Raw genomic sequence first — 22,957 nt, forward strand, 5'->3', positions numbered from 1 at the left:
CCAAAAGGGTATACCTGTTCCTGAGGGTAATGGCTATAGGAAAGTCCTGCACTGTCTGCCTACTGGCATAATCTTTCCTTGATCATTCATTTTTCTGAAGCCTGTACCTTGGGTGTGACCAGTTAAGTAAAAGCCCTCAGTTTCCTGGATGATCCTGAGTACGTAAGACTCCAGCTTCAGTTCATTGATCATGAGATTCCCTCACTCCTCACATCTTGCGGTAGGAACCTTCCACTGCCCTAATTCCATCCTGCCTATACTGAATTAAGGACTAAAGATGAACAACTGCCACAACCATCGACTCGGCAATTGCGCTCATGAATATGCACATTTCAGCTAATTATTATATTATTATGGCAGTATTTACCACCCTTTTCATTGTAGTGCCTATCAAGACTTGAGCAAAGCACAGCAATATTACATTGCCTGCTTGCATTCAGCCTTACCTAATCAAGTGGACTATTGCATCGACTGATGCTGAAAACTAGCAGTATTCGTTTTATATTTAGATATTGCATCTAGTTTTCCATTTGAGAGTTTTAGTAAACAACCCTGTTTGGCCTAGCATTTATTGTTTTCCTTTCCCTTAAAATCCTATTCACATTAGGGTCTGTGACCTATTGACCCACTTCAGTTTCTCTCCCTGACAGCAAGTCTCGAACACACAAAGATGGACCAGAAGAGAGAGAGCAGCTAACCTTGGCCCTGAGATTCATTGGTCAGGCAGGGGACAAGCTACAGGCAGTTGAATCTGTTCCAGGTGAAATTATTGAAGCAAATAAGCAGAAAATCTCATGCCGACAAACCTAGTCTCATCTGGAGGAACAGGTATCATCCCTTACCGCAGCTGTTCAACAGCTCACCACAGACAATTAGAGTCAGGTGTCTGTGATTTCTACTCTCTCGACCGCCATCTATAAATTCCCTGTGACAGCCAACATCAGCTGACAGCCATTAGCGTTCTCACCAATGCAATTCAGCAATCTCTGGCCATGTCAGTCCCACTCCCTGCATCTCGTAGGCCCTCTTTTTCTGCTGCCCTGGAAATCTCTGCCACTAATTCTCCCACTCCCTGGTCCAGAACTGACTCCAACTTTCGGGCCACCACAGACTCACGCATTCATAGAAGGACTAAATATTCCACGACCAGGCAGATACTGACATTTTGTTGCAGAGCTAAGTAGGGCTTTTGATCTTCCAGTACAGGGTCAGGAGACTGCCCACTGTCTCTTGGACCTGCGTGACCTATGCAGTTAAATTCCGCAAGCTTACAGTAGAGACTGGGTGGAATGAGAGATCTCTCAGTGCTGCCTTCCAGAGTGGACTGAACGCAGGAGCCCAGCACGAGATCGCTATCCATGACGAGCAGGATAGTCTGGATGACCTGATGAATCAGGCTATTTGAGTAACTGAGTGGCGTAGGGAAAGAATGTCTCAAGCTTCCTATGCACTGACTGATCACTGTCTTTTCTTGCTCTCTTCCTCACCAATCCACAAAGGAGCCAATGGAAGTAGAGTGTATGCGCCTGTTTCAGGAGGAGCAAGAGCAGCACAGGAGAACAGCTTCCTGCCGCTTGTGATCCAGGACATTTCCACTTGGCGTGTCCCAGGCGTTCAGTAAAAGAGGATACTATACCCGTCAACAGGGAAGGGAGTCTGATGGGTCAGTTCTCTCTGCAGCTCTGCTTCCCTTAATTGGATAATGTTTGCAGCTTCTTTACCGTGGGGGTCTTGGACCCATGAACTTAATGTGTTTATCGACTGTAGCTGGGAATCTAATGGACATTTCTCTAGATCAAAGGTGAGGCATTCTGACTCTGGAATTAAGAAGAATGATCAATGTTAAGGCCCTGGACAGCTGACTTCTGGGCACTGGCCAGATCCACCTTTCTACCCAACCCCTCCAACTTGTGCTTGAAGGCAATCATTGTGGAGAACTCTCCTTCTATCTGCCACTTGTGCTTGGTCTCCCTTGGTTATCCTGACATAACCCACTGAACCAATTGGTTTCTTAAAGCACTCCCAATCAGCATGCCTGTCTACCTGTCTGGGTCCAGCTCAAGCTCCGTTCCATGAATTCCCTCCTGTGTCAGCTAAGGATGTTGACCTGTCTGGGATTCCAACTGAATATGCCAATCTTCTTGAGGTCTTCAGAAAAGGGAATGCCACCTCTCTAGCCCACACTGGCCCTACAACTGTGCCATAGACCTCTTACCTGGCACTAGTCCTCCCGGGGCCAACTCTTTTCCTCCTCTTGTCCTGAAACGACCATGGAGAAGGCCAAGCACTAGCGGCAGTTCAAGTGGATCAACCAGACATTCGGAGAATTGTTCCCTATTGTTGTGTTCAAGAACAAGTTGGAGGGTTCTGTGGAAAGATGGATCTTACTGGTGCCCAGAGGTCAACTATCTAAGGCCTTTTTGTTGATACTTTCTCTCAATTTTTGAGAAGGAACGCTTTATTTTTGAGCCAGAGGTATCAATGATATTCCTGGTTGCCCTGGAGTCGATAAGTGCCTGACGTTCCTGGGTCTGAGACCCACACAACAAGGAAGCTGGGAGTATTGCACAATTACGGAAGCTGACGGCAGGGAGAACCAGCCCAGCAGATCTCCCCTTCCTGCTGATGGGTATCCTCTTTTACTGGAGGCTTGGGACATGAAGCCTGGAATTGTCCTGGATCACTGTTCTGCACCGATCTCATTCCTCAGACAGGCCCATGTGCCTCACCTTCATGGACTGGGTACCAAATGATGACAGACGGTGATCACGAAATCACGAAGCTCAGGGTATTCTTTCCCTGTGCCACTCAGTGGTGCAGTTGTCAACACGAATGGCTAGGTTAATCAGATCATCCAGACCGTCCTTCTCACCTCAGACAGCAATCTCGTGCCAGACTCCTGCACTCAGTCCGCACTGGAAGGCAGTGATGAGCTATCTCTCGTTCTACCCTGTCTCACCCCCAGCGTGCAGAACTTTATTATGTTACCCCTCACTGTCCCTCTACCTTGGTACAGGTCCAGGAGTCAGTGGGCAGCCTCCTGACCCCATCTTGGTAGATCAAACTCTCCCTACCTTGGCAACAAATTGCCGAAATGACGGGCTGTGGTGGAACCTTGCTCCCGTACAGCATTGAACAAGTTGAAAGAGGGTCAATCTAAGAGGTTAACCACATATCCCAGACTATGTGCATCCTCACCGAACCAACCAGGCTGGGCTTAGAAACTCAGCTGACATTGGTTAATAAAATTCCTATAGCCGCCAGGATCATCGGAGTGTCTGCCTGGCGGAGGAATCCTTGGGTCTGGTCCGAATGTAAGAGTCGGGATATTAGTAGCTGAGGTTGATGGGGCAGGAGAAAAAGAGAAGCTGCGAGTGAGACTGGTATGATCAAAGCTGTTGAATTGCATTTGCGAGAGCAGTAATGGCTGTCACCTAATGCTGGTTGTCGGCTGTAAGGTCCTGAAATACAGGTGTGAGAGCAGAAATTGTTGCCGCCTGATTCTAGTTGTCTGCTGAACTGTCACTCTGAAGGCTGACACCTATTCTTTCAGCTGGGACTGAGCTTGTATCGAAATTATCCATTGCATTGCTTCATTCGCTTCTCCCAACACTGATTCTACTGCTGTAACTGCGTATGTTCATGTGCATATGACACTAAACAGTAATGTACTGTTTAATGTCATCTGCATTACTACATGCATCATGTTCAAGTTTTTTGTCTTTTAACTGTATACATCCATACTGCAAAAAAAAACAAAGTTCCTAAATCGAGGTTCACAACAAAGTACATTTAACTCATACACAACACGAAGTAATATCACAAATACACAAATGATGAGGTGCATTAATGGCACAAATTAATAAATAAACAGTAACACTACCAGCGCTTCATAGCTGGTGAGCCCTCAGTGACGGCAGAGAGTTCAGTAATCTCACAGCCTGGGGAAAGACGCTCTTTCCTATCCTAACAGTCCTTGTCGTAGTGCCACGGTTCCTCCTGCCTGATGGCAGAGGGTCAAAGAGATTGTTGGACAGGTGAGGAGGGGGAATTGTTGACGGGTGGAAGAGAGACCCTGCTGATCCCCTCGGCAGCCCTTGCAATTCATATTAGGGGCTTGTGGTCAGATGCCTTGCAATTCCCATATCAGATGGTGACATAGCTGGTCAGGACACTCAGAATGGTTCTCCTGTAAAAATTGGTTAGAATGGGGGAGAGGGGAGCTTCCCCTGCCTCAGTCTCCTCAGGAGGATGCTGTTCTGCTTTCTTGACTAAAGTGGTGTTGAGAGACCAGGTGAGATCATTTGTTATGTGCATGACTAGAAACTTGGTGTTCCTAACTCTTTCCACAGAGGAGCCACTTATGCTGCACCTTCCTAAAGTCCACAATCATCTCTTTAGTCTTGTTTACATTAAGATTCAAGTACCAGCCACTCGACCTCCTCTCGACACCATCTCGTCACCATTGTTAATGTGGCCAGCCACTGTTGTGTCATCAGCAAACTTGATGGTTCAGATTGTACAGGTACAATGAAAAATATGGTTGAAGCAACATCACAGATACATAGCATCTCATTCCCAGAAAAACATAAACATAACTTGTGCTCACTTTTTACAACAAAGAACACATAGATTGTTGTGCAAAGTGGTCAAAGTGGTCATAGTAATGTAAAGCTTTAGTGATTAGGCTTGTGCCAGTTGGTTCAAGAACCAAATGATTGAAGAGAAGTAGCTGTCGGTGAACTTGGTGGAGTTGGACTTCAGACTTCTGTCCCTCCTGCTAGAAGATGGCGTGGCCTGGGAATATATTTTGATGGATGTTATCTTCATGGGGCAGCACTTCCTGTATGTATTACCAGTAGTAGGGAGGGATGTGCCATGATGTATTGGGCTCAATCTAATACTCTCTGCAGCTTTTTACATTCCTGCACATCTGATTGTGATACCAGATCATGATGCAACTAGTCTAGATGCTTTCAACATTACATCTGTAGAAGTTTTTTTTTAGTGTGTTTGGTGATAAGCCAAACCTCCTTAACCTCCTAAGAAAGACTAGTGGAATTGAATGTGCTGAGAGCGTGAGAGGCAGCCTTTCCTTTCCTTTGCCAGAAAGAGATGCAGTGCCTCATGATTCCTTTTGTAAGGTTAATTACTTCAATCTTTGAAAAAAAGATTTGTTAACAAAATACCAGCAACTCAGAGCCTTTGCTTTTATCTTGAGGTGGCAAGTATCTGAATAGAAAATAAGAAAATTCTAGGCTTTTAATGTGTTTATTGCAAGCATGTTAGTTTTCTTAGCTTTGCTGTTTTCTGTACTATTTAAAATTGAGATAATTTAACAATGTCAGAAGTAGGGGAATTGTTTGTTGTCTAGTTTGTGAAATGAAGTATAACCATCACAATAGCCAGTAGCACAATCTATTAATTATTTTAAATAAGAATTTTTTAAAAAATCAGCATTATAAGAGTGACAGCATCTTTGATGACAAAAACAAAATCATTTCAGGTCATTGATTTTGTCAAAATGGTCATCAATTAGCATTAATTCTGCTTCATCACAAATGCTGCTTGATTTGACGGGTATTTTCATCACTTTCCATTCTTATTTCAGATGTCCTGAATTTGTATATTTTGCCATTATAATAAAAACCTAATTTGTTTTTTTCTCTCTTTAAGGAACACTTTGACATGCATGAAAGATGGCTCAACTGTACTACAAAAAAAGTGACAATGCACCATATAGAGACCGAATTTCTCTTCGCATTGTGAGAGCAGAATCTGAACTCTCTCCTGCAGAGAAGAGTTACCTAAGTGCTGTTGAAAAAGGTGATTATGCAAGTGTCAAGCAAGCACTTGAAGAAGCTGAAATTTATTTTAAAATCAACATTAATTGCATTGATCCTCTGGGACGGACTGCACTCCTCATAGGCATTGAAAATGAGAACTTGGAAATCATTGAACTACTTCTGAGATTCAATGTGTACGTAGGGGATGCTCTTCTACATGCCATCAGGAAGGAGGTTGTTGGAGCTGTTGAATTACTACTAAATCATAAGAAACCTAGTGGAGAAAAGCAAGTAAGTTACTTGAAATATAAAGTGTTCTGTAAGTGACATCTGAAATCTTCTCAGTCTATCAATTATCACACAGCATTATTTTCAGTCTACAGTTTCTTCATTATACAGGTGCAATTCAAATATTGAGAATTTTGAATTTATATTAGAAGTTGCACTCAGGGGCCACTTTATTAATAAAGTTCCTCCTATATCTAATGAAGTGGCTGCTGAGTATATGGTCATGCTGCTTTAGCCCATCTGCTTCAAGGTTTTATGTGTTGTGCATTCAGAGATGTTCTTCTGCACATCACTGTTGTACTGTGTGGTTATTTGAGTTGCCTTTCTTTCAGCTGAACCGGTCTAGCCATTCTCTCCTGTCTTATTTCATTTACAAGCTGTTTTTGCCCATGAGACTGTTGCTCACTAGTTTTTTTTTTGCACTATTCTCTGTAAACTCTAGAGACTGTTGTACATAAAAATCAGATCAGCAGTTTCTGAGATACTCAAGTTACCCTGCCTGGCACCACTAATTATTCCATAGTCAAGAAGTCACTTAGATCACATTTCTTGCCAATTCTGATATTTAGTTTGAACTACAACTGAACCTCTTGACCATGTCTGCATGCTTTTATGCATTGAGTTGCTGCCACATGATTGGCTGATTAGATGTTGGCATTAATGAGCAGGTATCCAGGTGTACCTAATAAAGTGGCCACTGAGTGTACATAGTCTAGTTGTCATCATTTGACATGTTGAAAAAATTGCATATATACATAGAAAGCAGATTGAGCTCTGATGCAACATGTAGGCAATGGAAAAATAATAATGAGGAAAGGAAAACAAATAGCTACTAATTACATTCAAGATAAATGGGATTAGTATAGATAAAGTACTTGATTGTCAGCTTGAACAACTTGGGTTAAAAAACCCATTTCTGTGCTCTTTGGCTCTAGATTTCAGATATTAGTTTTAATAAATTATTAGTTTATTTGAAATTATTTAATGGATTAAATCATCAGCAATATCCATATTTTCAGTCTACTGCACAATTGCTTTGTACACAGGAACAAGCCCTTTGGCCCATGATTTTATACCAAACTAATTAAGAAAATAACATCTAATTAAGCTAATCCTTTCTGCCTGCACAAGGTCCATATCCCTCCATTTGCTGCATATTCATGTGCCTGTCTTTTTTTTGTATTCATTTGTTGGGAATACAGAGGAATTTAAGAATAGGTACTTTCAGTAATAATAGTGCTGAATTTCTATCTTTACCCTTTCTCCATTTCTGGCTATTAGCAAGCACCAAATGGCATTAGGGATAACACATTTTAGTATATCAACATGCAAGTTACTGGTCATCTGTGAAGAAGGTTCTTTAAAAGAAAACTGAAGGAAAGATATTGCTCTGGAAGGAATGAACCCCCTCTTTCTTCACCATTTCCTTTTATTGCTTCTAGCAGGACATTCAGGAGCCTGAAACCCCACACCTTAGTGTGCAACAACAGCTATTTCCCCACTGCCATCATGTTCTGGAACCGACTTCAAAATCCTTACTAATACTATACTGTATCTCCCTCAACGTGCACTAATGCCATTGTTTATTTTTTGCTTATTTTGTTATGTAAGCTGTTAATACTACATTTTGTCATGTACTGTATACATTGTTATTTTGAGTTTATGTTGATGTATGCTTGTCATGTTTGTAATGTACTGTAATGCTGCTGCGAAAAGCTAAAATTGCATTTATAAACTGGTATGTACTATGCCTATGAAAATAAGTTTGAACTTGAAGTATATATATTCCATTATTAGGCCGAAGTAAGAGGATATAAAAATGTAAAAGGCAGGCACAGAAAAATTGAGTGGTATTATTCGACAGTAACAGACGTAGCATTAAGTATTTTGGATGCAGTGATTTCTCTTCTTTATCCACTTACTAAACCGTTAAGTGTATTCAAACATACTTTGCACATTTAGGAACTTGGCCTCATAGAATTTCCTCATCAAAGCTTAAAAAAAATACTTTTGGATTTACCTTCTACCATCCTCATAGTCATACAATAATAATGGAATTACCAACTAATTCTAATAATCAAACACAGGCATTTAGCCTACTATAAATACAAAGACGAGGAAACCACCACAACCACCCCCACCCCTTTGAGAAACTTTGACTAAGTCCATAGTCAACTGTTGTCTCCTGTCCTCCACCCCAAGCACACTTCACTTAATACGTTGTTTCAAATAGCTCAAATGCTTTTCTGGACTAAATGTGTTCAAACTGCATTTAAATGAACCAGTGTAACTTGTTTCCATCATCGCTTGATAGTGTGTTCTTTTTAATTAGTGCACACTGAAATAATGGCCCAGCATCGCCTGAAGCCAAGCTCATAGAGATCTCTGAGTTGATGTATTTTCCCCACATCTCTCAAGATCTTTTACTCTGAGGTGACAAAAGCATCAATAACTTGAATTAGTCAGGCAAGGGCAAGGGTTACAACCTTCAGTCTTCCCTTAACCAATGTATCAGCACTCCTCCACATTGAGCACCATCTGGAATAAGCACAGGTACTAGCAAGAGCACAGAATATATTTTTTGCTGGGAACTGCATTGTTCAATATTAAAATGGCTGGCATCAGTGACTACTGTTTAGAATGTAGCAATGTTTTAGATTATGCAACGAGTGGTAAAAGAATCAGCATAATGAATAAACCTGCTTTGAACACATTATTAACAATCCAACTGCTACATACGCATTTGTCCATGATGCCAACACCATGAGCAATTGCTGCAGTCCTTGTGACAAGGAATTCTTCACACTGAGAATGTCTATCATCATCTACTTTGCATTATATGACTTCAACATTGTGCTAAATGGTATGCAAAACAGATCTGCCAACTTGAATCTGTATATCAGGAGATTCTAAACATAATTGAAGCACAATTGTAGTCACAATCTATGATTTCAAAGTCAGTATATCTTCAATCTTTCAAACAAGTTAGAGCAGTGACATTTATTTGACCATGTTGAAAATTGCCTTGGTATGTTTCGCCCACACATATTGGGACAGATGCAGTCTGTCTATTGTTAATCATCAATAAAGTGTGGAATGTGTTTCTGATAGGGATAAGAAGGTCAGAGGCTAGGAACCCTGTTGCAAGCACCAGCCAGATCATAGCACTAATGCAGTTTGGGACTTGGCAGTATTTCAAAAGGGCTGAAGTCTAGAGGTGCACTGAGAGTGAGTGCCCCAAATATTGAGACTGTTTAACTGAGAATGGCACCTATAAATTTGGTATTATTAAACTCATTTTGAATAAAAGGAAAACACTTTCAATGGCTGCAGTTATATCTAGCAGAAGGTTAGCTGTGGATTTTGGAATTTAATTATTTCAGCCCCAGGTGTCATTGCGGGAAATCCTTTTGAGAATTGTTCTAGATCTAGTAATCACCACTGTCTCATCTATGACCTTCCTCAGTGCAAATGGAGAGTGCCTTGAGACCTTTTTATCAAAAGAGTAGAAGAGGGATATTTGCCAACATTTGAACATTTAACCCCAGTGGCTACTTCTAGCTGCTGTGAAACAATACGTGCATGCATATATGCAGCAAAACTTGAGCAAATTTAGTTGTGGGCTGATAAGTGGCATAACTTATGTTTTAAATGGGAAATAGTGTCCATCTTCAACAAGGATATACTGTACCAATATCTTATATTGACATTCATTGGCATTTAGTTTTATTCCATTGCCTTTTAACAAACAGTCAACAAAATGATCACTTGTTGTCCAGAAAACTAAAGCAGTCAAGCACAGTGGCTTTAGGAAGAAGTCTGAGCCTGAGTGTTTTCCATCATGTCACTGACTTCCTAATTGCCCAAAACCTTTTCACTTCCTAGAATAGTCTAAAATAGAATAGAACCTTATTGTCATTGCTCAGGAAAGCAATATGGTGGTGCTACTCCAGACTCTGCAAAACAGGTATTTGCAATGCATGTGGAATGGCTTAATTGAAAAAAAATCCCCAAATTTACATGAAACAAGTAACTTCAATAGTTTCGATGTGCATTCATTATCAAAGAATGTATAAGTTTATACAACCTTGAGATTTGTTTGCTTACAGACAATCGCAAAGCAAGGAACCAAAAAGAAACCAATTAAAAAATCTAAGACCAACCCTCAGTGCCCACAGAGAAAGAGGGGAAAAGAATCACATAACAAGTCACCTAAGCAATAGAAGCAAGCAACACAACAGCATTTCGTGCCAAATTGAGTCCTTAGATCTAAATCCCTAGAGCAGGCCCAAAGCCTTGGTTATATTAGCGGAGCAGATTGCTGCAAAGTTCGCAGACACGAAAATCATCAGCTTGGGGCCATCCACAGCCTTAGCATCACGGAGAGAAGAGCCCCCAGACTATCTGGGTCAGTGTTTAAATTGTCTGAACCTCGCACTAGGACTGGGTCCCACTTCCGACAAATCGCTCTGGGCCCTAGATTTTGCTGCCAGAGCAGTTGTTCTCGACCTCTCCAAATCAGCTTGGCACCCAGAGCAATTCAACCTCACCTGACTCTCGACACGCTGCCTCTCCAGTCTACCTGGGCTGGCACTTAGATTGTCCAGACTGCAGATTGTACCTCACAGTGGGACCTGGGCCTTGGTGAATTGCTCTGGGCTGTGAACATGCCGCCCAGCAGTTCGTTTCGGACCTGGATTTTGCTGCCAAAGAAGTCGTTCTTGACCTCTCTAAGTTAGCTTGGTGCTTAGAACAATCCACCCTGGTACCCAGGTCAGCTGGACAGGCATCAGATCTCCTCTATCCCATCTTCTCCCATCCCAACCGTACACTCAACCAGCTTGACTCCAACTCCTAAGTGTGTTGATTTTGCAGGACACCTCTCACAATTTCTCTTTGCCTTTGCTCGTTTCTTCATTGTTTGCAGTGATAGTTCACCACAATTTACTTTTTTGAAAAAGTGTTACTAATAATGTTTTTAATCAAATTCTTTTGCTTTTGAACCACCAGTAAGCTGTCGCACATCTCTTCGGTAGTGCCATCTTAAACCGGATAGATCATAATACTCAAAGGCCATTGGCAAGCCAGGGTGTAGCATTATACAGCTGCACAACAGCCCTTGGATGGGTCAGGTGGACATCAAAAGTTGTAAATTGTCTCCAGGTCCAGTAGTTGAGTCTCAGTGATGTGCTAAGCTGTCCTAATCACCCGATGCAGTGTTTTGTGCTCTGTCTTGCTGCAGCTAGAATACCACGTTGTCATTGGTATGCCAGTATGCTCTCTATCACACATTGATAAAAGTTGGCCAGGATTTTTTGGAGTAGATTTGCTCTCCTTAAGCACCTCAGGTAGTATAGTCGCTGCTCTGCCTTCCCTGCTATCAAGATTGTGTTGATAGACTAAGAGAGCTCCATAGTGATGTTCATCCCCAAAAACTTGAAACTGGACATCTTTTCCACTACCTCACCACTTATGAATATTGGAGCTTGTTCAGGACCTGTCATCCTGAAGTCAATTACCATTTCTTTTGTCTTCTTGATGCTTGATTGAATTTATTTAAATCTTACATCTGTCTCACAATGTGAGGGAGTAAAAATCGTTGCATTGTGATGTCGCAATGTATAGACATGTGAATTTATAAGTTTAATGGCTTGTAGAAGGAAGCTACCCCATAGCCTGCTGGTCCTGGCTTTAATGCTGTCGTACCGTTTGCCAGGCGGAAGCAGCTGAAGTAGTTTATGGTTGGGGTGACTGGTATCCTCAATGATCTTCCAGGCCTTCTTTATGCTCCTGTGGTGTTGAGTGATAGGTTGTGATTCATGCACCAATCAGACAGGGTCAGTACATCCTCTCTATATGCATGTTCATTATTGTTTGTGATTAGGCCAATCACAGTTGTGTAATCTGCAAATTTGATGATTGAGTTTATAGCATGAGCAAGAGTGTAGTCATTGGTGAAGGGAGAGTAGAGAAGTGGATTCAGTACACACCCTTGCGGAGCACCAGTACTCAGGATTAGAGGGATTGATGAACACTTGCCTAGTTTCAACGTCTGGGTACGATTAGTGAGGAAGTCATGGTAGCATTGTGGTCAGCACAATGCTTTACTGTACAGGCGACTCGGGAAAGGAGTTTGTATATTCTCCCTGTGACCGCATGGATGTCTTCCAAGGGCTCTGGTTTCCTCCCACAGTCCAAAGATGTACCCTGTTAATAGGTTAATTGGTCATTGTAAATGATCCCATTATTAGGCTCAAATTAAATCAGGATTGTTGGACAGCGTAGCTCGAAGAGCATGTTCCATACTCCATTCCGATAAATAAACAATTAAGTTCAAGATCCAGTTAAGGGTTGATGTGCCAAGACCGAGATTCTCGAGCTTTACGGTTTGCTTGTTTGGTAGTATGGTGTTAAAGGCTGAGCTATAATCAATGAAAAGCATCCTTAGGTAGGTTTCTTTGTGCTTCAGGTGTTCTAGGACAGTGTGAAGAGTGATAGAAATGCAGCTTCAGTTGAATTATTTGCCTTGTAGGCAATTTAGTGCTGGTCCAAGGTAGCCAAGATTATGTCCTTGATGAAACATGACCAGTCTTTCCAAGGATTTGGCAACTATGGGAGTGAGTACCACCAGAAGGTAGTCATTAAGACATGTTGCCACTGATGTCCTAGGGATTGGTATGATGGGTTGCTGCATTGAAACATGCCAGAACCATAGCCTGGGATAAGGAAAGGTTGTAAGTACTCATCAGAACTTCTGCCAGCTGGTCAGCGCAGTCCCTGAATACCCATCCAGTTATGCCATCTTGTCCAGTTGCTCTGTGTTCCAAAATGTGTTGGGGATTGATGGTGTTATAGAAATGTGTCTCAGTCTGTACTTTATGTCTATACTTGGCGGTCTTGATTCCTCTTTTAAGATTCAGTCTTGCAGTATGCTTTGGTGTCACTGGATCTGTGGGCAGTGTCACGAGCTTTGAGCAGGTTCCATAGCTCATTCATCTAAGGCTTCCGTTTCAGGAATATCCGGATGTTTTTTGGTGGTGATGACATTGTCTAAACAGAATTTGATGCAGTGCATAACTGTCATTGTGTACTCCTCTAAATCAGTGCCTGAGTCATGTATAGCCTGGTGTGCAAACAGGCTCCAGTCAGTACTCTCGAAGCAATCTTGAAGACTGGAGGTGGCTCTCTTAGGCCATACTGTCACTGCCTTGGAGGTTGGTTTCGCCTTCCTTACTAATGGTCTATACACTGGGATCAGATGTAAAGATAGATGATCAGATATTCCCAGGTTAGGACATGGGAAGGCTCTATATGCGCCTGCAATATTGTGTTATTACCCATTATTCCTACAAATCAGAAAAATGATAGAATAATCAGCATTTCTCTGGAGGAGCACAGTTCCAGCAAAAGTCAAAAATCAATGCCACTCAAGTCAGAGACGTTTTCTTGATGAGCACTAAATCCATTTGCTACAACATGATTGCAGTGAGATTGAGTACCATTTACAAAATCCATTACAGTAACTTGACAGGTGTCTGGGTAGAGTACATCCTGCAAGTTGTCTTGGTAATGGATCCATTGTAAAGCATTTTGAATGACATTGTTTGTATGAAAAGTGATCTATAAATAAGTTACTATTTTTATTATTCACTGTCACCAGGTCTAACTACCGGAAGTCTCCACCTATATCACTGATATTATCATCATTGAATGTACTACAGCAATCCAATGAGCTGATTGACCACATTTTCACAAGGAGAATTGGGAGCAGGTAGAAAATGCAGGCCAAATTCTTCAAACAACTCTTTCTGATTATATTCCTTCGAGTTATTTGTGCAAGTTTAATCAGATAAAAGCATTAGACTATCTGTAATAACGGAATTTGTGCTACCTTTCAATGGACACAACTTGGGACAGCACAGAATAGTAATGAGCATATTAATCTTGGAAGCAAAAAGATCAGCATGCCAAAACTTTCTTCTCCACTGATATCAATGAAAGGTGTAATAGGTTGAAAATGGACTACTGGACACTTATCTCGATTAGCACCCAAATTCATCCCAACTGGTTCAAATAGCCATATTAATTGTGTCTTCCTTCACATTCAATCATAAAATGGAAAGATATCTTGAAAATCCATGACCTAGAATCACCTGCAGTTATGCTCTGCCAGTACTGGGACAGGAAACCATCTAGACCTTTTATAGACCAGCTTGTGTTCTAGGGAGGAAGGATAACCTACATGGCCAAAGATATATCTGCTACCAAGCACAGAGAGGTCATGATGCTCTGGACCCTTTGAAATGTTTGGATGAAGAATATAAAAGCTACAACAAAAAAAAAATGAGAAGGTTTGATTAAAAGTGATAATACAGGCCGAGAAAGGGATTTTTTGGCAGAAGGGACTTTTTTTTCTTGGTTTTTTTGCCCTAGTCTAGAAAGAAAGCCCCTTGTACCATTAGTAATCCCTTTCTCAGTCTATATTCTCACTTTTAAAATGCACTTCAATAAGTAATGATGATTGAAACTTAGCAGAGGATGCCATGGAGATCCTTGAGATGAGATTCCAGTATGTGGTACAATATAGGATCACAATATTATATTTCCCAGAAAAGGAATCCCATATTGTCATCTGTTGCATGAGGAAAGTACAGTGGATTCCAGTTAATTGGACCATTGGTTAATCAGGGCAGCTGCTTATTTGGGACAATTCTTAAAGAACAAAAAGTAATCAAGAAAATAGATGGGATTCCCTTAATTTATTTGGGATAATATGCTACTTGATTGAGACAGGAGCGCGATGGCAAACAGTTTCTAACTAGCATCAGTCATGTGCACTTGCATGGCCATTAGACACTTCACCATGCTTTGAGCAAACCATTTTTAAATAACATAAGTTGTGTGTGTTTGTATTCAGAAAGCAGTGATTTTTGTCACTGATAGTTGGGGAAAAATAACTACTTTGCTCACTGTGGTTTCAAGCATCCAGGATTGGAGATGCCAGAAAAGGCTGGGAGTGAAAATGAAATGATTTCACTACTTCAGCAAGTTAGGAACTCAGAGGTATCAACAATCACTTCGAATGTTACAATAAAAATGAAGACTTGGTGGATGTAATGGTTGAAAGCATTATATGAACTTGTTCATTGACAGTCAATCAAAAGATTGACTTTAGTGTTCTAACTTGTTCTGTAATTCCTTTAAATACATAATTTGTTACTATGTTAAATAGTAGTTTGTTCTTTTTATACCTTTTTAACTATTTCCATGAAACTTCAGCTAACTTAGGCAGCCGCTTAATTGAACCAAAATGTACTGGTCCCAATGTATCCCAATTAACAAGAATTAACTGTATCAGGTGATAGCCAAGAGATGCTGTCAGAACACACCTCATAGCTTAAATATTCTTTGAGAACGTCAAGCTAATCTTCAAAGACATGAAAATGCTCTACTAATTCATAGAGATGGCTTCTGCTCTGCCAAATCTTTGAAGAACACTGAACTTTCATTTTTGGCTACATTGACTGCCAGCAGGCTCAGTTACAAATTAGACCTTAAGTGCACATATTTAACATACAGAGGCATCTTGGGTCCAAGTCCACAGCTCCTTGAAAGTGGCTACACAAAAAGAGTGTAAAGAAGGCTTATAGCATGCTTCCCTTTTTTAGTTGAGGCAACAAGTCAAGAATTTTTGTTGCAGCTTTACAAAACTCTGGTTATGCGACATTGTGCTCAGTTATGCGACATTGGAGTATTGTGCTCAGTTCTGGTCGCCAGATTTTAGGAAGGATGTGGAGGCTTTGGAGTGATGCAGAAGAAATTTACCAGGATACCGCCTGGATTAGAAGGTGTGCACTATAAGGAGTGGCTATACAAATTGCATTTGATTTGACTTCATAAAAGCTTTTGTTTATTTATCACTGAGGTTTAAGTATAGAGCAATTGTGTTCCCCTCCCCCACCCCAGGTTTGAAATGTCTAATATTGTAGTATGCACTTAAGGTGAAGGGGAAGTTTAAAAGAGATGTGCGGGGCAACTTTTTTTAATACACAGTGTGGTAGATGCCTAGAATATGCTGCCAGGTGTAATTGTGGAGGCATTTAGGATAGATGAGTTTAGGAGGCTATTAGATCGGCATGTGAATTTGGATAGGGACTTTGTGCTGGCAGAAGAGATTAGTTTAATCAGGTGTCATTAGCATAATTAGTTCAGCACATCACCTTGGGCTGAAGGGCCTGTTCGTGTATTGTACTGTTCTGTGTTATATATCAGATTATGAAGACACGCAGTCCTCTTTTATTGTCATTTAGTAATGCATGCATTAAGAAATGATACAATATTTTCTCCGGTGTGATATCACAAAACACAGGACAGACCAAGACCGAAAAAACTAACAAAACCACATAATCATAACGTATAGTTACAACAGTGCAACAATACTATAACTTGATGAAGAAATCCATGAGCACAGTAAAAAGTTCAAAGTCTCTCAAATGTCCCACATCTCACGCAGTCGGGAGAAGGAAGAAAGACTCTCCCTGCCACGCCCGACCACAGTCCGACTCTGAGTCGTCCGAAAACTTCGAGCCTCCGATCAGCTCTCCGACACCGAGTACTGAGCGCCATCTCTATCCGAACGATTCGACCTCAATCTCGGTCGCCAACAGCAGGCAAATCCGGGGATTTTGAGGCCTTCCCTCCGGAAGATTCCCAATCGCGCAGTACAACAGTAGCAAACTGGCATTTCAGAAATTTCTCCAGATGTTCCTCTGTGCTTTCACGTCTGTCCCAATCAAATCAGAATTGTCCATTATCATCATTTAGAAACATTCCATTATGACAAATGCATAACTTCTTTCAATGCATGGATTGCAATGGATCTACAAGTTTTGTCTTCCACCCTAAAAGGAAAATAGCAGTAGCCAAATACTGACTGCTGTCAGCACACAGGAAAGTGAATGAATAAAGAGAAATAGTTTTTAAATATCCCATGGATTCCCTTGTTTGTCATAGTCAGTGCTTGTTTGATTTTAAAGTATTCAATGCATTATGACTGAAAAATCAGTACAAATCATGGTTCAGTTATATTTGTCTCATAAGCTAAAGCTATGCAGAGCAAGCTCTAAGGCAACAAAGTAATGTGTGTTCAGTTTTATGGGTAAGAGGACTTCCAGCTCTGTACCTCTTTGGCTGTGATGTGATTAACAGTATTTGAGAGAATAAGTAAGAATAGAATTGGTCAATATGAAAAGGAAATATTGAAGGCTTGTTCTTTAGCAAGTGAGAAAGACATACTGCATTCCTAGACTTTAAATAATAAACTGTCTGAGATTGAAAACATGAAGTATCTTTTCACATAAAGCATCCACTAAATGCTGTATCATTTGAAATTTTCAAGATTTGAAATTAACAGATTTTTATTGCATAAATTCATCAAGAAATAGGGATCAAATGCATGTAATTGTATTTAAGATATAGGCCAGCCATGGATTGAGTTAATATTGAAATAAGCCTGCAGTTGGTAAATTATTTTGATTAGGAATTATTTAAAATTTACAATAAAACTAAGTTTTAAGTCGTGCATTTAAAATCTTTCAAGAATGAGCAGTAGTGGACTGTGCGATTATCATGTAGTTAGAATCAAAAACAAAGTTCAAAGTAAATTTATTACCCAAGTGCATCTGTGCCACAATACAACCCTAAGATTTGTTTTCTTGTTTGCATATTCAGTAAATCCAGGAGCCATAATAGAATCAATGAATTACAGCACCCAACAGTACGAACAACTCCATGATCAATCTAACCCTTCTCTCCTACATGACCGATAACCCTCCATTTTTCTTATATCCATTACTAATACCTCCACAATCTCTTCAGCTACCTCTTTTAGAGCCCTGGGGTGGCCCATTTGGTCCAGGTAACTTATCTACCTTCAGACCTATCACTTCCAAAGCATCTTCTCCTTAGTATTAGCAGCTACGCTTAATTCTGCCCCTTGACACTCGAATTTCTGGCATACTGCTAGTGTCTTTCATAGTGAAGATTGACACAAGATCCTTATTAAGTTCATCCACTATTTCTTTATCCTCCCCAATACTACCTGGCCAAGTGGTTAAGGCATTGGACTAGCGACCTGAAGGTCGTGAGTTCGAACCCCAGCCGAGGGAAAGTGTTGTGTCCCTGAGCAAGGCACTTAATCACACATTGCTCTGCGACGACACTGGTGCCAAGCTGTATGGGTCCTAATGCCCTTCCCTTGGACAACATTGGTGTCATGGAGAGGGGAGACTTGTAGCATGGGCAACTGCTGGTCTTCCATATAACCTTGCTCCGGCCTGCGCCCTGGAGAATGAAGGCTTTCCAGGCACAGATCCATGGTCTCGCAAGACTAACGGATGCCTTTATTACCTCTCCAGCATCATCTTCCAGCGGTCTGATATCCACTTTTGCCTCTCTTTTATTCTTTATATATCTGAAGAATCTTTTTGTATCCTCTTTTATATTATTCACTAGCTTACCTACCTTCATGTCTCATCTTTATTTTCCTTAAGTTTTTTTTTAGTTAATTACTGTTTCTTTTTAAACTTCCCAATCCTCTGCTTTCCCACTAATTTTCCCTATATTAAATGAGCTCTCTTTTCCTTTTATGCTGACTTTGACTTCCCTTGTCAGCCACAGTTGCTTCATCCTCCCTTTAGAAGACTTCTTCATGTCCGCATCGGATATGGTACCTAGACAGACAGACAGACATCTGTCCTGCATTTCTAAATTGCTCCGGAAACTCTAGCTATTGCTGCTCTGCTTTCATCCCTGATAGCGTTACCTTCCAATCAACTTTGGCCAGCTCCTCTCTCATGCCTCTGTAATTCACTTTACTCCACTGTAATACTGATACATCTGACTGTACCTTCTCCCTCTCAAACTGGAAGGTGAACTTAATCATATTATGATCACTGCCTCCTAAGGGTTCCTTTACTTTAAGCTCCCTAATCCAATCTGTTTTATTACACAGTACCCAATCCAAAACTACCTTTCCCCTAGCGGGCTCAACCATCAGCTGCTCTAAAAAGCCATGTTGTAGTTATTCTACAAATTCCTTCTCTTGGGATTCAGCAGCAACTTAATTTTCCCATGCTACCTGCATATTGAAATCCCCAATCACTATTGTATTATTCCCCTTTTGACATACATTTTCTATCTGTTGCAATTTGTAGCCCACATCCTGGCTACTGTTTGGAGGCCAGCATATAACTCCCTTCAGGGTCTTTTTATCCTTGTCGTTTCCTAACTCTACCCACAAGAATTCTACATCTTCCGATCCTATATCACCTCTTTCTAAGGATTTGATTTCTTTTGCCAACAGAGCCACCCTAACTCCACCTACCTGCCTATTCTTTTGAAACAACATATACCCTTAGATGTTAATCTCCCGGCTAATGTCTTCTTTCAGCAATGACCTAGTGGTGCCCACAATGTTGTACCTGCCAATCTCTAAATGTGGTGCAAGATCATCTACTTTGTTCCATATGCTGCGTGCATTCAAATGTAACACTTTCAGTCCTGTATTCTTTACATTTTTCAATCTCTCTGACTGCAATTTTGCCCTATCCTCACAGTAGCATTCCACACTGCATTTATTTGTATACTAACTGCCCCATTCTCAGCCCTATCATTTCCATTTCCCAACCCCCTGCTATATTAGTTTAAATCCTCCCTGACACTCTAGCAAACCTGCCTGCAAGGATATTGGTCCCCCCTGAGGCTCAAATACAACCCATCCTTTTTGTACTGATCATACCTTCCCCAGAAGAGATCTGTATGATCAGGAAATTTGAAACCATGCCCCCTGCATCAATTTCAAGCGAGGTTGGAAGCAATATCAGATGCACGGCAACTCTGGCAGGGACTGCAAGACATTACTTCCTACGAAGCGAAACCCAATAGTATGAATGGCATTGATCCTTCACTACCAGATGAACTCACTGCCCTTTTCGAAAGGAAGAACACAACTACAGCTGTGAAGTTCCCTCCTGCACTTGATGACCCTGTGACCTCTGTCTCAGAGGCCAATGTTAGACTGTCTTTAAAGAGAGTGAACCCTGGCAAGGCAGAAAGTCCTGGTGGAGTACCTAGTAAGGCTCTGAAAACCTGTGCCAACCAATTAGCGGGAGTATTCAAGGACATTTTCAACCTCTCACTGCTACGGGCAGAAGTTCCCACTTGCTTCAAAGAGGCAACAATTATACCAGTGCCAAAGAAGAATAATGTGGGCTGCCTTAACGACTATCGCCAGGTAGCACTCACATCGACAGTGATGAACTGCTTTGAGAGGTTGGTTATGACTAGACTGAACTCGTGCCTCAGCAAGGACCTCGACCCATTGCAATTTGCCTATCATCATAATAGGTCAATGGCAGATGCAATTTCCATGGCTCTTCTCACGGCTTTAGACCACCTAGACAACGCAAACACCTATGTCAGGATGCTGTTCATCGACTATAGCTCAGCATTTAATACCATCATTCCCACAATCCTGATTGAGAAGTTGCAGAACCTGACCCTCTGTAGATCCCTCTGTAATTGGATCCTCGACTTCCTGACCAGAAGACCACAATCTGTGTGGGTTGATGATAACATATCCTCTTCGCTGATGATCAACACTGGCGCACCTCGGAGGTGTGTGCTTAGCCCACTGCTCTACTCTCTGTATACACATGACTGTGTGGCTAGGTATAGCTCAGGTACCATCTACAAATTTGCTGACGATACAACCATTGTTGGTAGAATCTCAAGTGGTGACGAGAGGACATACAGGAGTGAGATATGCCAACTAGTGGAATGGTGCTGCAGCAACAACCAGACACTCAATGTCAGTAAGACGAAAGAGCTGATTGTGGACTTCAGGAAGGGCAAGACAAAGGAGCACGTACCAATCCTCATAGAGGAATCAGAAGTGAAGAGAGTGAGCAGCTTCAAGTTCCCGGGTGTCAGGATCTCTGAGGATCTAACCTGGTCCCAACATATTGATGTAGTCATAAAGAAGGCAAGCCAGCAGCTATACTTTATTAGGAATTTGAAGAGATTTGGCATGTCAACAAATACACTCAAAAACTTCTATAGTTGTACCATGGAAAGCGTTCTGACAGGCTGCATCACTGTCTGGTATGGAGGGGCTACTGCACAGGACCAAAAGAAGCTGCAGAAGGTTGTAAACCTAGTCAGCTCTATCTTGGGCACTAGCCTACAAAGTACCCAGGACATCTTTAGAGAACAGTGTCTCAGAAAGGCAGCTTCCATTATTAAGGACCTCCAGCACCCAGGGCATGCCCTTTTCTCACTGTTACTATCAGGGAGGAGGTACAGAAGTCTGAAGGCACACACTCAGCGATTCAGGAACAGCTTCTTCCCCTCTGCCATCCGATTCCTAAATGGACATTGAAGCTTTGGCCAATACCTCACTTTTTTAACATTTTTGTTTTTGCACATTTTTAATAATCTATTCAATATACATAATTGATTTACTTGTTTATTATTGTTTTTCTTCTCTCTGCTTGATTATGTATTGCATTGAACTGCTGCTGCTGAGTTAACAAAGTTCACGTCACATGCTGGTGATAATAAACCTGATTCTGATTCAATTCTTCAGCAACGCATTTATCTGCCAATCATCCTATCCATACCCTCACTGGCACATGGCATAAGCAGTAATTCAGAGAATACAGACTGCAGAAAAGGTATGTTCCTCTTAGAAGGATGGAAGCACAAGAAAACCTTGGATGTCCAGAGAGGTGATGAATTTAATCAAAAAGGAAAAGTAGGTAAAGCTTAAGAAGTTAGGATGAAAGGAAGCACGTGAGGAGTACAAAGAAGCGAGAAAAGGAATAAAGAAGGGAACTAGGAAAGCCAAGAGAGGCCATGAAAAGTCCTTGGCAAGTAGAATTAAGGTGAATTCCGAGGCATTCTATACATACATCAAGAGCGAGAGGATAACTAGGGAGAGAGTGAAATGACTCCAGCATAAAAAGAGGAACATTTGCTGGATGCAAAGAATGTGAGTGAGGTACATAATGACTGCTCTGCTTCAATATTTGCAAAGGAGAAGGATATGGAGGACCAGGGTGTCAATGCTGAATGTATAAATACGTTAGGGTGTTTAGAGTTCAAGGAGGAGGAGGTATTAGGCTTTCCAATGAGTATTAAGGTGGATAAGTCCCCAGGGTCGGATGGGATTTACTCTAGGTTATTAAAGGAGGCAAGAGACAAGATTGCTGGGCCTTTGACCAGTATCTTTGTGTCCTCTCTAGCCACAGGTAAGGTCCCAGAGGACCAGCGAGTGGCTAATGTTGTACACCTATTTAAGAAAGGAACAAGGGCAATAGAGCTTTGACCAGTGACCATTCCGAACATCAGAAGTTTAGAGAGGAGGGGATTTCACTCAGATCCACTGCCCGAGTAGAAAAGGGAGCAGCGGTTCGCTGCTGCAATGCAATAGAGCTTTGACCAGTGACCATCTGGATGTCTAAAGTTTTGGGAGAAGTTGATTTCACTCAGGTCCACTGGCGGAATTGAAAAGGGAGCGGTGGGTAGCTGCTGCATCACAGTAGAGCTTTGACCAGTGACCAATCCACATTTGTAATTGATTAACAAAAGCAAATTAAAGAGAGGCAGGAGTAAGCGTAGCAGCCATCGTCTGAGTGGGCAGAGCCTGAGTGGTGATCTTGAGGCCTTAGCTTTTCGAAGCTTCAGCGAAGAAAGGCTTCAGTCAGAGAAAGCAAAAAAAAAAAAAGAAAAACTCAAGGTTAAGTTTTTTTTTTCCTTCTTTATGTCTGCTCAGTTAGGACAGTAGAGATGCCAGGCAAGATTTTGAAATGCTCTTCTTGCAG

The 22,957-nt window shown here is 41.4% G+C and overlaps 1 protein-coding gene across 1 annotated transcript in view; it reads left to right on the forward strand.

Annotated features, from left to right (window-relative positions):
- Positions 1–5,699: 5,699 nt before the first annotated feature.
- The window catches only part of trpc4b (transient receptor potential cation channel, subfamily C, member 4b), a 38,315-nt gene continuing 21,057 nt past the window's right edge, over positions 5,700–22,957 (forward strand). Inside the window, exon 1 of the mRNA XM_072264274.1 lies at positions 5,700–6,077. Within this exon, the coding sequence (XP_072120375.1) occupies positions 5,700–6,077 (378 nt within the window). The remainder of the gene's footprint in view (positions 6,078–22,957) is intronic.

This window comes from Mobula birostris, chromosome 7 (assembly GCF_030028105.1).
Source record: "Mobula birostris isolate sMobBir1 chromosome 7, sMobBir1.hap1, whole genome shotgun sequence".
In the NCBI taxonomy this organism is placed as follows: domain Eukaryota; kingdom Metazoa; phylum Chordata; class Chondrichthyes; order Myliobatiformes; family Myliobatidae; genus Mobula; species Mobula birostris.